General features: G+C 35.2%; 1 protein-coding gene across 4 annotated transcripts in view; it reads right to left on the minus strand.

Annotated features, from left to right (window-relative positions):
- Positions 1-898: 898 nt before the first annotated feature.
- The window catches only part of DCDC2 (doublecortin domain containing 2), a 156,657-nt gene continuing 144,016 nt past the window's right edge, over positions 899-13,539 (minus strand). For 2 of the 4 annotated variants that reach the window (XM_012753625.2, XM_012753626.3), the window contains exons 10-11: positions 9,851-10,153; positions 899-6,566 (exon numbers count right to left, since the gene is read on the minus strand). In XM_012753625.2, coding sequence (XP_012609079.1) covers positions 6,462-6,566; positions 9,851-10,153 — 408 coding nt within the window. In that variant the 3' untranslated portion in view covers positions 899-6,461. Of the gene's footprint in view, positions 6,567-8,738; positions 8,898-9,850; positions 10,154-13,539 lie in introns of all 4 variants that reach the window. The other 2 variants (XM_012753628.2, XR_001151390.2) reach the window with 2 other exon arrangements.

Below are 13,539 nucleotides of genomic sequence, written 5' to 3' on the forward strand. Positions count from 1 at the left end.
TCCCTCTTCCACAGTCTTTGCTGACTTCTCACATAGAAATGATCCCTCTCCTTTCTCTGAATATTTTCATCTTTATTTCACCAATGCCTCTTGGCACTATCTTAAAGAATAGTTATCTAAATCCATGTTACTCATTTCAACAAAGATTGGTCACCCACCATCAAACAGGAAAATGCTAATATCCAACGGATATGAACTTATAGAGACAGATACTTCACTATCTTCCAAAGCGGTGAGTTCCCCTTACATTAAATAGATTTGGGAAGTGTCTGCCCAGCTAAGGTCTACATTTTCCAATCCCCCTTTCATCGAGGATAGGGAAAAGGGAAAAGGAAAGCAAGCTGTGGCCCAGCTGAAAGGTAGCTTCAGCCTGATCCCACAGGGAGCTCTGGCGCACAAATTGCACCACAGACCACAGACACATAGGTAGTTATTAAGATCACGACCTAGAATGAGATTGCTCAGGGAGACTTCAAGGATTCAGAGAAAAGGAAGAGAAAGCCACTAAATCAGCAGCCAAAGAATCAAGGGAGAACCAGGACAATTCTAACACTTACCTGTAACCAAAAAAGAACAAATACAGTGGAACCAACAAGAAGTTTGCCTCACCTTGTTTTGAACTTAATGTGTATTTGTTTTTGTATTTTAAATTATTTTTATTACTACAAAACCAATGCACTTGTTAAATGAATGGAAAGTGAAGTGCAGGACATCCCTGAATCATTTGTCCTTTTTTTGTTGCAACATCATAAGGGATGTGTTTTGTTAAATAGTTTTCTATTTCTTCATTTGTCTTTTTAATAGAAGAATTGAGTTTGACTACAAAGGCATTTGAGAGACCTGTACAATGAGTTAATAGACTAAAATCCCATCCGGGGGAGAAAAAACACTTGGAAACCTGCAGGAAAGCTGTATGTTTATTTTCATAAATAAGTATTTTATGACAAATGAATGCTAGCGATTTTACAATACCTTGTAGAAATTACAGTCATTGCTGGTTGTGGAAAATTTCTAATGTCAATTAACCATGTAGTCCAAAGAGATTTGACTCTGGCAATTTAGATGCCTCCTTTGTTGCTGAGGTTTGCTTTTCTTGCCCTTATAGAATAACAGAGATAAACTAGTCATATGCACAAAAAATACATTAATCTGCACTCTGTCATGGGATCTAAATCACACATATTTTGTTATATACCAAGAAGACAAAATGCTTGTGCTTAATTGTTTTCACTTCTAAAACATGGATGGAAAAACAAAACTATTTAATTCAATGGAATGAAAGCAGTGAAGCAGAATTTTAGTCAAACTCTTTGTAAAATTGTAAATTTATTCCTTTGGATATAGGTACACAAAATGTGTGTAATGTGTGTAACCTATCCTGTTCTTAAAGATACCTTTGTTTATCATAAAAATTCTGGACCTGTGTTTCTATAAAACCCTTTCATAAAAGAAAAAAAACATGATTTTTTTAAGCTATACCTAAAGTTTTTATCAAATAAGCAACATGCATATAAAACTGTGAAAAAAATTTCTTTACATAATAAAGTGTAATATCCATACCAAATAGAAACAGAAGTACCTTTTAATGTGTTGAATTTTTACATGATTTAGATCAAAATGTTTCTATTGTGTTTGTGGGAAAATGACATGAAAAGAATTAGTATATGAAATATTAGCAACACAACAAATAAGCGATAAACCATCCAAACACATTTTAATTATATAAAATGTAGATCTATTTACTCAAAAGAGAAACTTTTGCATTTTAGAGTGTACACTAATACAGAAGTAAAAACCTAAATTCTAATAATTAGATCAAAATGAAAATAATTTTCCTAACAGAGACATTCTATACATAGAAAATCATATAAAAACAATGAGCTCAATTTAATCTTTACTTACAACACCAATAATCACCCATTAGCACTGTATATATTAAAGATTTAAGACAAATATTTTGAAGAAAAATATAGGCTAAGATCGACTATAATCATTCTCTATTTCCACATGTCATTGCTTTTGTGACAATAACTCAAACACTCAATTAAACTATATGGATTGAGCTGATGAAACTACAGAGAATTCATTTGGTCCCATTCATAGATGAAAGCTAAGTCATTGTTGGCTTAAGTCAATGGAGCTCCAATAGTTACCTCCTGATTTTATAAATGCTTTATGGTTATTCAGTCTTTATAAATTCTTTCCTAATTCCCTGTCTCCAACAGGATGTTATGCCTCATCCAAAACATATTTTTTCCTTATCAACATAAGGGAATATTCTTTTATTCTCCATCCATGTCACCCAAACATCACTGGAAAAAACATACAAATTTCATGTGGGGAGAATAAAAGTCAGACCTATCTACATCCCATAACATTTCTCAAAAATCAAAAATCTTATGGCATTTATAAAAATGATATTTAATAACAAAGAACTGTATGTGTTCATTGTCTTAGAAAAACAGAGTAACCTTAAGAAAACGATTTCATTCCAGGAGGATATTACATTCATGCAAGAATGCCAAAATGTTTCTACACTGAACCTAAACATTATATAAACTAGTGGACCAATAAGCCAGTTTTTCATTCTATTTGTAATGCACCTAGCTAACTGGTACCAAAAAGAGTACTTGATGCATTCATGTAAATCACACACACACACATTCACAAACAGTAATAACCTTTTGACAGAGGCTGCACTGGTATGAAATATTCTGCACCTGAAGTAGACTGTACTTAAGGCTGATGACAAAGAACTATACTCTGTAGTTACTTCAGGAAAATAAGATATATGTGTCTTGGTTTTTTGTTTTGTTTTGTTTTTCAATGTGATACATCACATTTTTAAGAGCAAATGTGTCAGTAGCTTTCTTACTTGGAGAAGAATTTTAAATCTCTTAAATTCTTAGGGAACCAAAATTTAAAGCACCATGATATACCATTTCTTAGCATTTCCTCTCACGTTTTTACACATTGCTTCTCTCAACTTCACCCAAAAGAGCCTGATTTTATTAATAACGCTGTGTCTGAGGAGGCCTTTTCAATGTCTTAAAGTGTGTGAGTGCATCGGTATAAGTATTTGATATCTATATCTGTATATCTATATATTATATTTCTGTTCAGATTGGCAACAGTTCAGATGTGATGCTATTAGCAATTAATCTACTTTTTAAACTTTGCTTTTGCTACTTGAGCAAAAAAATGAACGCCGCTCACAATTTTAAATACACAGATTTTTTTCTAGGTGAATGAACTTCACCCTTTGGGTATAAGGTAGGTCATTTAGTGAAAATTTTGAGGATGGTAGTTTATGAGATATAAACTGGAAGAGTTAGCATAATTTCATATTAGTATGACTTCACAATTGTGAGCCTGCCGAGATATCTGACTAATTCTCAGCCACATATGCATGGGATGGTTCTGTCTTTACCCACCATGGCAAGAATTAACACTTTCAGAGTAAAACAGGAGGTATGATAGTATCATACTCTTCTTAGCAGTCCGGCATTCTAATATTCCCCAGAAGACCTAAGAAAAAAAATCTTAATAAATAAAAAGTCATCCTATGGCCACAGAGAAAAATAATGAGTAAAAAGATATCTTACGGTCATATTACCTTATTTTATAACAAGATGTCAATGGGCCCTCAATAGCTATTTTAACAGAAGCTTAGTCAGATAAAATATCCTTATCCTGAAAATGACTTCAGTCAAAAATCTTCGCAATGCCCTGCAATTGCTCCTAATGTTCCAATTTCACTAACAAACCAGTTGTTTACAAGTGTCTTAAAATCCAGTTAAGTTTAATAAAAGTTTCATAAAATTAAAACTATGAAATCTATGTATTCAGCATCACAAAGAATGAACGTCTCAAAGCATTATACTGGTTATCTCATAAAAGCAACGTAAGTTTTTCATAGCACCCTCTCTCTAGAAAACAATACACGAAGCCTGTCCCAGATCTCTTCCATCCACTCACATTAAAGGTCCCAGATCTGTCAGTAAGTCTCGCATAATTTGAGGAGCTAGTCTGCCAAGGAGACTACCATTCCCCACAGAGAAAACCGACATAATTGTGAGGTCAATGAACTTTCAGCAGTTATGTTAAAGTCATCCCCAAAGTGTTATCCACAATTGTAATTCTCTTAAAATGATTTCTTCCTTGGTTAGGTGACATGTTTCTTTCTTTTTTTCTTTTTAGTAATATATATGTGCAAAGTTTTAAAGTGATAAGTTATTACTCATCTCCTCAAGGTAGGTCACAATTATGTGTTGTCAACAGATGGTAAAATAGGTACACACAAGACTATGTCCCCATTTTAAAATTTTTTTTCTTACAGTTATTATGGCCTATTACCTTTGAAGTATCCTTAAAACACCACATGTCATTTTCATGTAAAATATCAGTGTTGTGCTTCATTAAAATGACTCTAAGGAGTTCCCTAAAACCTAACTAAAGCTTTATAGTATCGTGAAGAAAAGGACAGAAGGAAAAACAGGAGAAATATCTTTATTAATGAAGAACAAGAGAAAGAGAAACTCTTCATTAAAGAAGGAAAAGAGAAAGAATCACCTTGATAATTAGTTAGAATTTCTTACATTTAATCCCTTATTTTTAAAAACTATCTAAAATCATTGACTCCAGACCCTGGAATAGTGTGTGAATTTGATATTAAAAGTCCAGTGGGTCTATTTCCCTAACAACACAAGACTGTTGCTTGTAGTCCACAGTGTAGACCATTTGAAAGAGTAAGCCTACTAGTAGAAAGCACAATCTAGATTTTACACCAGAAATATAGTACCCATTTTATAATTCATTCTCCCAGATTACTATATACTTGTGTCATTCATTATCTCTTTCAAATACTGTTACATTATATTCTCTGCTTATACTTCCTATTTGTGGAAAATAATAAAATAGCTCTTAGGGGAAAAAAATACATCCATTTTCTGCAGTATTATTAAGTGCTTTACATAACTACCAATTATTTTGATTCTAAATGCTTGGTTTTGAAACCTGGAAGGGAAAAATCTTAAATTTATGATTTATGATGAATTCTACAAAAGCACTAGAAGTTAAATTTTCAAATTTACAACTCTACATAATTAGAAATATATTCTTTAATATGAGAAAAACATATTACTTCTATGTTTAAGGAAGAATAGCATCATCTCTTAAGAATCAAAAAAACTAATGCAATTACATTTTTCCCCGTACACTCCTCACAAGGCAACTATAATTTAATCAGTCCACAAAGTTGGAATCAGGAACTGGTTTCATTATGACAATTTTTAAAGTTTGTTTCAACAATTTCTTTCTATCTGATGGCTTCTAATTATACAGAAAGGAATTTGCTTGAAAGTCTAAATATATCCAAGTAGGAAAAATAAGTATTTGCTGACAACCCTAGCGGTAAAAATACCACAAGGAAGTTTTAACAGAAATAAGGCTAAAAGCAAGTGAAATTGAGCAGTCACCACCTCTTCATATAGCCTTCCCTTTTTTTCCTATTATACTGTCTTATTTTATGTAAAAAGCAAAAAAAAAAAAAAAAAACTATTTGAGGAGAATTCAATCTTTGGAATAACCAATATGGAGTTTTCTAATATAAAAACATGAGGGAGAAGGGAGGGATAGTATTGGTAAAGGTCAACTGGATCACTGAAAATCCATAGGATTTCCAGTATTTGCAAATCATCCAGGCAGGCTCAGCAACATAACTGGGTATTCCTTTATGATCCCCTCCTGAATGTGAGCCACTACAGCCACAAGCACTGTAACCTAAATGCACTTCAGGGAAGCTATGAAATACTAGTCACTAATACCCTGAAAGAATGCTTCCTCCTACCAAAGTGAACACTCTTGCATTCATTGTCTTTTTAGGTCAGCTAAGGTGTATTTTGGCTACGGAGGAAGAAAGAAAGGCATGTCAACAAGTCATGGAAACATTTCAATCTATTGCCATCACCAAATTGTCTCTGAAATTAAATTGCAACTTGTACATTCAAGAATTTATTGCTTTAAGAAAATAGTGCGTGTCTTCCTATTACCAATTCTTTAAAATTCTATGCCTTCTTAGATAAGTGCTTTAGAATAAGCTGCTATCTAATAATCTCACTTCTAAATTTATAATAAAGTATACAATAGGAGTAATCCTATTTTTTTTGATCCCTTACAAAGACAAGTGGCCAACTGTCTTCCAGTGGAAATTCTCCTCTGTCCCTCTAATTTAATTTCTGTATATGACTTTCAAAAACATACGCCATAAAAATAAGTTATTCTCCTTTAGTAGCTATTAAAAGTTAATAGAGTCTTTCCATTGGGCTTCTAATATTAAAATTCAGTAGGTAGTATTCAACCATAGCATCACATTATGTTTAACAATAACTATGTGCTTATTATTCAAGTATTACCACCCTTAATTTTTCTTACAATCCATATATTCTCTTTTTAAAACTCATCTATGCCACGACAGCATAGTCCTTGTTTTGTTCGTTGTTTTCATTTTCTTGTGGACTAGTAATTTTTACTTCTGGCCTTGGTGGTCTTTGAGGATCTAATTCAGCCTGGAGGAAATAGATCAAAACAAAAATACTTAGTTCTTTGGTTTACAAAGGTAATAACATTTACAAAGAAACGAATTACTCAATATTCTATTTCACCATCTAAATATTCAACTAAAAACAGTTCTGGGGGTTCTGTTTGTTTTTTCATTTATCATTACCCAGTGGATATACCGTTCTGAACACCTTCCTTACGAAAGCCCTTTTGGGGAGCATAATCTACTCTGTGCTTTAAAAGCACAGACTCATTTCATATGCTGCAAGCTTTATTTTTCTCATTTTTTTCTTTATTTTCCTTTGAGCTTTTCTTTTCAGTAACATATTTATACTTTTCAGTTTAGCATTTTCAGAGACAAGGGAAGAGAAAAATGCAGCAGTTATGCCCTCATGCAACATTAATCCATGCTGTCCTAATTTTCGTTTTCTCCTAGAACTCACAAATCCATTGTGAACACGGTACCGAGCACCATCAGGTGTCAAATAGAGAGCAGCATGACAGAAAGTCAAACGCGGAGGCAGCATTTCTCCAACAGCAACCATCACTCCTCCCACTTGGATTTCTCCTATGTTATTAATGACATTGTCTCATGTACAACTTGTCTTTCCCCCCGCTGCACTGGAAACTGGTTAGAGCTAGCTGGTTTGCAAACTCTGCTCCATGAAATCTTGGAGGCTCCACAGCCCCCACAAGGGCCACCAGTCCGGGAGACAAGAGCAGCTCCAGATCCCCCAAACCCCACACACCATAATTTATACTCTAAAAAAAAATTACTGAGGCTATGTCTTATTTTACGTGGTTACCTTGTGAAATGTCTCAAACAGTATCCTGTATTAATATATAATACAAGCTCAATCTCAATAAATGTCAGTTGTTTACTGTGCATTTGTCCATATTCCCCACTGGTTTCCTACAATCCTATCTCACTTTGCACAAGAACTGTTACATAAAACGAAATGCTACATGGTAAACTGAATTTTTAGTCATTTTATCAGTAAAAAAAAATCTTTCTGTAAAAGTTAATTATTAATTTCTTTTTTTTAATTATTAATTTCTAACTTATAATTCATATAACTTTGCTTTTTCACGTATTTGGTATGCTTAAAGAATACGTATACTGATACATTAAGGAGAATGGAGATAAAATATATCATTATTATAAGAAAGAAATGAATCAAGTAAGATTAAATCTCCTTGTGAGTAACTACTCTGTCTTAGGCATTTGGATTATCCTTAAAATCCCTAACTAGTCACACATCAGATACTTGCCATCTAAGTTCCCAAGAATTTGGATTCACCCTCATTATATACCACAAACACCTGTACTTCAGGCTCTTGTCAAATCATATAACCTTGATATTGACAGACGCCCAATTCCTATCAAAAACCCATATTTTTCCTTTTTTAAAAAAAATATTTATTTATTTATTTGACAAATAAAAATTATATGTATTTGTGGTATAAAACGTGATATTTTGAAATATGTATACATTGTGGAATGGCCAAATCTAACATATGTGTTATCTCATATACTTATTTTCTTTGTGGTGAAAACACTTAAAATCTACTCTCTTAGCAATTTTCAAGATTACAATACATTGTCATTAACTATAGTCACCGTGTTGTTAAATAGATCTCTTGAATTTATTCTTCCTGTCTGTTAATAAATGAAAGTTTGTATCCTTTGACCAACATCTTTCCAACCCTTACCCCTAGCCCTTGCTAACCACACCCTTCTACTTTCTGCTTCTGTGAGTTCAACTTTTTTAGATTCCAGATATAAGTGAGATCATGAGGTATTTGTCTTTCTATGCCTGGCTTATTTCACAGAACATAATGTCCTCCAGGTTCATCTATGTTGTTACAAATAACAGGATTATTTTTAAAAGATATACTGATGAAAGATGGAAGGACAGGTAATCCATTCATTTCTGCAAAACCTATTTAGGTCATACATTGAATTAAGGTAGACCATTGGAAAAATTTGTACTTAGATCTTACTATCTAGTCCCACATACAATTACACTTTGATTTCATGCTGTAAGCTTCCATCAAAGGCTGCTACAACAAACAGTTTTATGAAACCTACTATTGCCGTTGCCATATAAATGACACTGAGGACTATGTAGAACTACATATGGAGAATTTCTTATAGAAGAGGACTGTGATTATCTCACCTTGAGAAAAGATGAAATGAGAGACATGCTGAGTGCTTTCATTTAGATGTTAAGAATGCTTTGTGTAAGCCACACAGTGGATTACAGATAACTTTGTACTGTTATTGAAACCTGGCCACAAGAACATTTTGCATTTTGCCATCGCTAAACTTGCTCTCCCTAAGCGAGATAAAACAGATGAGTCAATAATAAATAATCAAGAAGACCCCATTCATCAAAGTGAGTATCAGGAATATGAGTAGACCAAGGCCCACTGAAGAGGGTACAGGCTTGAGGGAGGTGGCCCTTGATCTGCTGGGTGGACAAGAAGGGAGGGGATAGCAGATGGTGAGCATGTGTGCAGCACACTTGAGCCTAGTAACAACCAGGTCATATTCATCAGCATGGAAATTAACATATCCTATGGGACATCTGTCCCATGGAAGAACACCAGGACTTGAGAGTATCCCACTCCAGATCCAGAGGTGTGAGAACAGGCTAGGAAAAGAGAGGCTGCACTACATATTTCTTTCTTTGCTCTTTTTTTCCTCTGCCAAATATTTCTTTATCCTTTATGTATAATAAATAGAACTATATATTAACAAGTTGTTGGCACATTGAGCACTTAATTCAATTAATCCATTTAAGGTAGACTAAACAAACTAGACTTTAATACTCCTAGAAAACAAAGAAGTCACCCATAATAGAATGGTGGTCCTCAGCTCATGTCTAGATCTCACTGGTCTCGATATTCTTTTCTGGTTTGTATCTCCTCCAGTCTTAACTTATTTTTACTTTTTATTTGTTTTCTTTTATTATGTATGTTCTTAGAAGGCTCTGTAAATTTTTTGTAGAATGAGGTAGGAGAAAGATGGATGGATGAACGGATAAATGTACAGATGGCAGGACAGACATACGGACTACCAGGTAGATGGCAGTACTTGTTAACTGATTAAAGTGAGTATTGGTCGTGAATGAAATGAATTAAATAGTATTGGATCTCTCCTACTCAACCCTAAGTAATTTAAATGCAACTTCTAAGTACTTAAATTCCCTAAGTGCATGCACATGTGCACACATACATTCATGCATGCACACACATTCATGCACGCACACAAAAGCAACAGAAGTACCTCATCTTGTTCGTTACCAGCTCCTTGAGACTTTCTTTCCTCCTCCATGGCTGGTTGAAGCTCATTATGGGCCTGGTCCAGTTCCTCCCCATTTTCTTCATCGGTGCCTACGTTGACACGCAGGGGAGCTGCCTGCTCCTCACTGTGGTCCAGGATCTCCTCGACTTGCTCGGGGGCGTCTGCAGCCTCCCTACCTCCTTCATCTTCAATGTCACCGTTCATTCCTGAAAAGTCTTCTTTCTGTTCTGCATCCTTGTTTGCTTTCTCTCCGTCTTCTTCCTCATCTACTATTTCTGCTGGCCTCTGATGGACCAAAGGGAATAATGAATAAAAGTAAGAAGTATAACAGAGATTTTCCACTGCACATCAAAGTAATGTAATAATTATTATATTACAGTCAAGTAAAATGTCCTATATTTGCATAGTATTTTACGGTATATAATGTGCTGATGTTTACTGAGTACCTACCATATGCCACACTTCGCAAGTATTTTCTCACTTAATCCTCACAACTCCTGTGAGGTTGGCATCATTCCCCTTTTACAGATGAGAAAACTAAGTCACAGAGAGCCAAGTATCTAGCCCAAGGTCCCACTGGAAGAGCCAGAATTTGAACTAAACATGTGACTCTAGAATCTGGGAAACTAAATAGCAGGGTCCTTGGCTACTGTCTTGTGAAGCGTCTGGACCAGAGGAGGAGGTAAGAAAAGTTCTTTGTGGACAGATTACCATTCACAGAGCTACATGTGATAGTAACAGCACCTGGATTTGAACTCAGGTTTTCTGACACGGAATGTAGACAGCTTCCACACAATGTCGAAAGGAGTTGTCAGCTTATCTCTAAAAATCAATTGTCATGCAGACTCAAGGCCAAGAAACTATATGTCTTCTCCATAAAAATAATAATTGCTAAAATATTTTATAAACTCTAATTAAGCATTTTACTGTTATTTAGACACACATAAGTCTTCTTTAAAAGAGAACAGGAACCTGAGTTCTGAGTTCTTAGTTACAGAGCCAAGATTTTGGAGAAAGACCTAGGTTCAGGTCCTGGCCAGGTTCTTACTGGCTGCTACCTAAAATCGGTGAGTTACAGATTCCCCATTTATAAAATAAGAATACAATAAAACTTCCAAGGGAATTAAATGAGTAAAGCACCTGGCACATTACAGATCCTAAAAAACATGGAAATACTTTCCCATTTGTTATGATACATTTTTCTTTAAATTTTTTAATGGAGAACCATAACTTCAGCAACTGGGATTTGAACTCCTGGGTTCAGCAATCTTCCCACTTCAGCCTCCTGAGTAGCTGGGACTATAGACGTGAGCCACCGGGCCCGGCTATGATACATTCTCTCCTGGAGCTATTATCAATAAAATAAGTTTTTAAAATGTTAGGATAAAAAGAATACAAGATTTGTTCTATGTTAGGGTCCCAGACCTGTCACTTTCTAGCTCCCTGACATTGGACAGGTCACTCAATCCTCCAACCTCTGTAAAATGAGGGTTTAAGACTCAATTAGCCCTGACCTCCCTTCCAGCTCTGGAAGTGCATTCTCTTCTAACTGACCAAACAATTTTGCTGTGGGATGGTTAATAGTCTTCTTATAAAAGTTAACATAATGCTTTCACCCTGGGGAGTAAAGAAGGAAGAAAATGAAAGGAAGTAGACTAAAATTCTAAAATAAAGTTCCACACAACATTATTTTGAAGAGTAAAGAGTTGGAACTACTAATTCTGATATTCTGTCAAAAATAAAGTCCCAAATTTAATTATATGACATCAAAGATATACTTTAAAAATGAAGGAAAAGGCCGGGCGCTGTGGCTCACGCCTGTAATCCTAGCTCTTGGGAGGCCGAGGCGGGCGGATTGCTCAAGGTCAGGAGTTCAAAACCAGCCTGAGCAAGAGCGAGACCCCGTCTCTACTATAAATAGAAAAAATTAATTGGCCAACTGATATATATATAAAAAAATTAGCCGGGCATGGTGGCGCATGCCTGTAGTCCCAGCTACCCGGGAGGCTGAGGCAGAAGGATCACTCGAGCCCAGGAGTTTGAGGTTGCTGTGAGCTAGGCTGACGCCACGGCACTCACTCTAGCCTGGGCAACAAAGCGAGACTCTGTCTCAAAAAAAAAAAAAAAAAAAAAAAATGAAGGAAAAAACTAGTTCCTCTTAAGGTATTGCAAAAACCATAGTGCTTGTCATCATGTAGATTAAGTAACACAGTGAGATTGAGTTGTTCAAATTTTCATTCAGATGCTATTGTCAAGTAGTGGAGAATCTTAGCTATGTCTAAGCATGTCACACAGGGTGAGGCCCTTAGGAAGGTGGAATGCTGGACAGAAATTCAGAGTGGGAGAGGGATGGACCTCCCAGATGGTGCTTTAAGAAAAGGCAAAAGATTTATAAAATGTAACCCACAATGCTTGGCAAGGATTTCTGGTCTTTAATGTATGAGAACCAAATGACTGAGGGTAAGAAAAGACTCCAATCTCTCACGGAGAGAGTAGTATTTTCCCATCTCCCCACCAGACCCTTGTCTCACCCTCTCCAAAGAGAACAAGCACAGCGGGGCACTGAGGCACACACTAGAAGTAATAAGGGGAGGAGAGTCTGGCAAGGGAGGGGAAGGCATTTGCATCATAAAAACAGAGCAGAGGAAGAGAAGGATACATCATACATGAAAATCAGCTGCATTTCTATAAGCTAACAATGAACAAATCTGAAAAGAGAATTACAAAAATAATTCCATTTACAATAGCATCAAAAATAATAAAATACTTGGGTACTGACTAAACCAAGGAGGTGAAAGACAGGTACAATGAAAACTACACAACACTGCTGAGAGAAATTAAAGAAGACATAAATAAATGGAAACACATCCCACGTCCATGGATTAGAATACTTAATACTGTCAAGATGTTGTACTTCCCAAAATGATCTACAGATTCAATACAATCCCCATCAAATTCCCAATGATGTTTTTTGCAGAAATAGAAAAACCCATCCCAAAATTCATATGGAGTCTCAAGAGGCCCTGAATAGCTAAAACAATTTTGAAAAAAGAAGAACAAAGCTACAGGACTCACACTTCTTGATTTCAAAGCTTACTACAAAGCAACACTAATCAAAGCAAGTACAGTACTGGCATGAAGACAGACAAATAGACCAATGAAATCAAACAGTTTCCAGAAATAAACCCTCACTCATATGGTCAAATGATTTGTGACAAGTATACCAAGACCATTTAATAGAGAAAGGACAGTCTTTTCAACAAATGGTGCAGAGAAACTAAATATCCACATGCAAAAGAATGAAGTTGGACCCTTACCTAGCACCACAGCCAAAAACTGGCTGAAAATGAATCGGAGACCTAAATGTAAGACCTAAAACTATAAAACTCTTAGAAACATAGGACAAAAGCTTTATGACATTGCATTTGGCATCTGTTTCTTGGATACAACACTAAAAACACAGGCAATGAAAGAAAAAAAATTTTTAATTTTGTGCATCAAAAATTATTATCAACAGAGTAAAAAGGCAACCCACAGAATAGGAGAAAATATTTGCAAATCATTTATCTGATAATGGATTAATATCTAGAATATACAGAGAACTCCTAAAACTCAACAACAACAAAACAACCTGATTCAAAAGTAGGCAATGGACTTGAATAGACATTTCT

Source organism: Microcebus murinus, chromosome 15 (assembly GCF_040939455.1).
Source record: "Microcebus murinus isolate Inina chromosome 15, M.murinus_Inina_mat1.0, whole genome shotgun sequence".
Classification (NCBI taxonomy): domain Eukaryota; kingdom Metazoa; phylum Chordata; class Mammalia; order Primates; family Cheirogaleidae; genus Microcebus; species Microcebus murinus.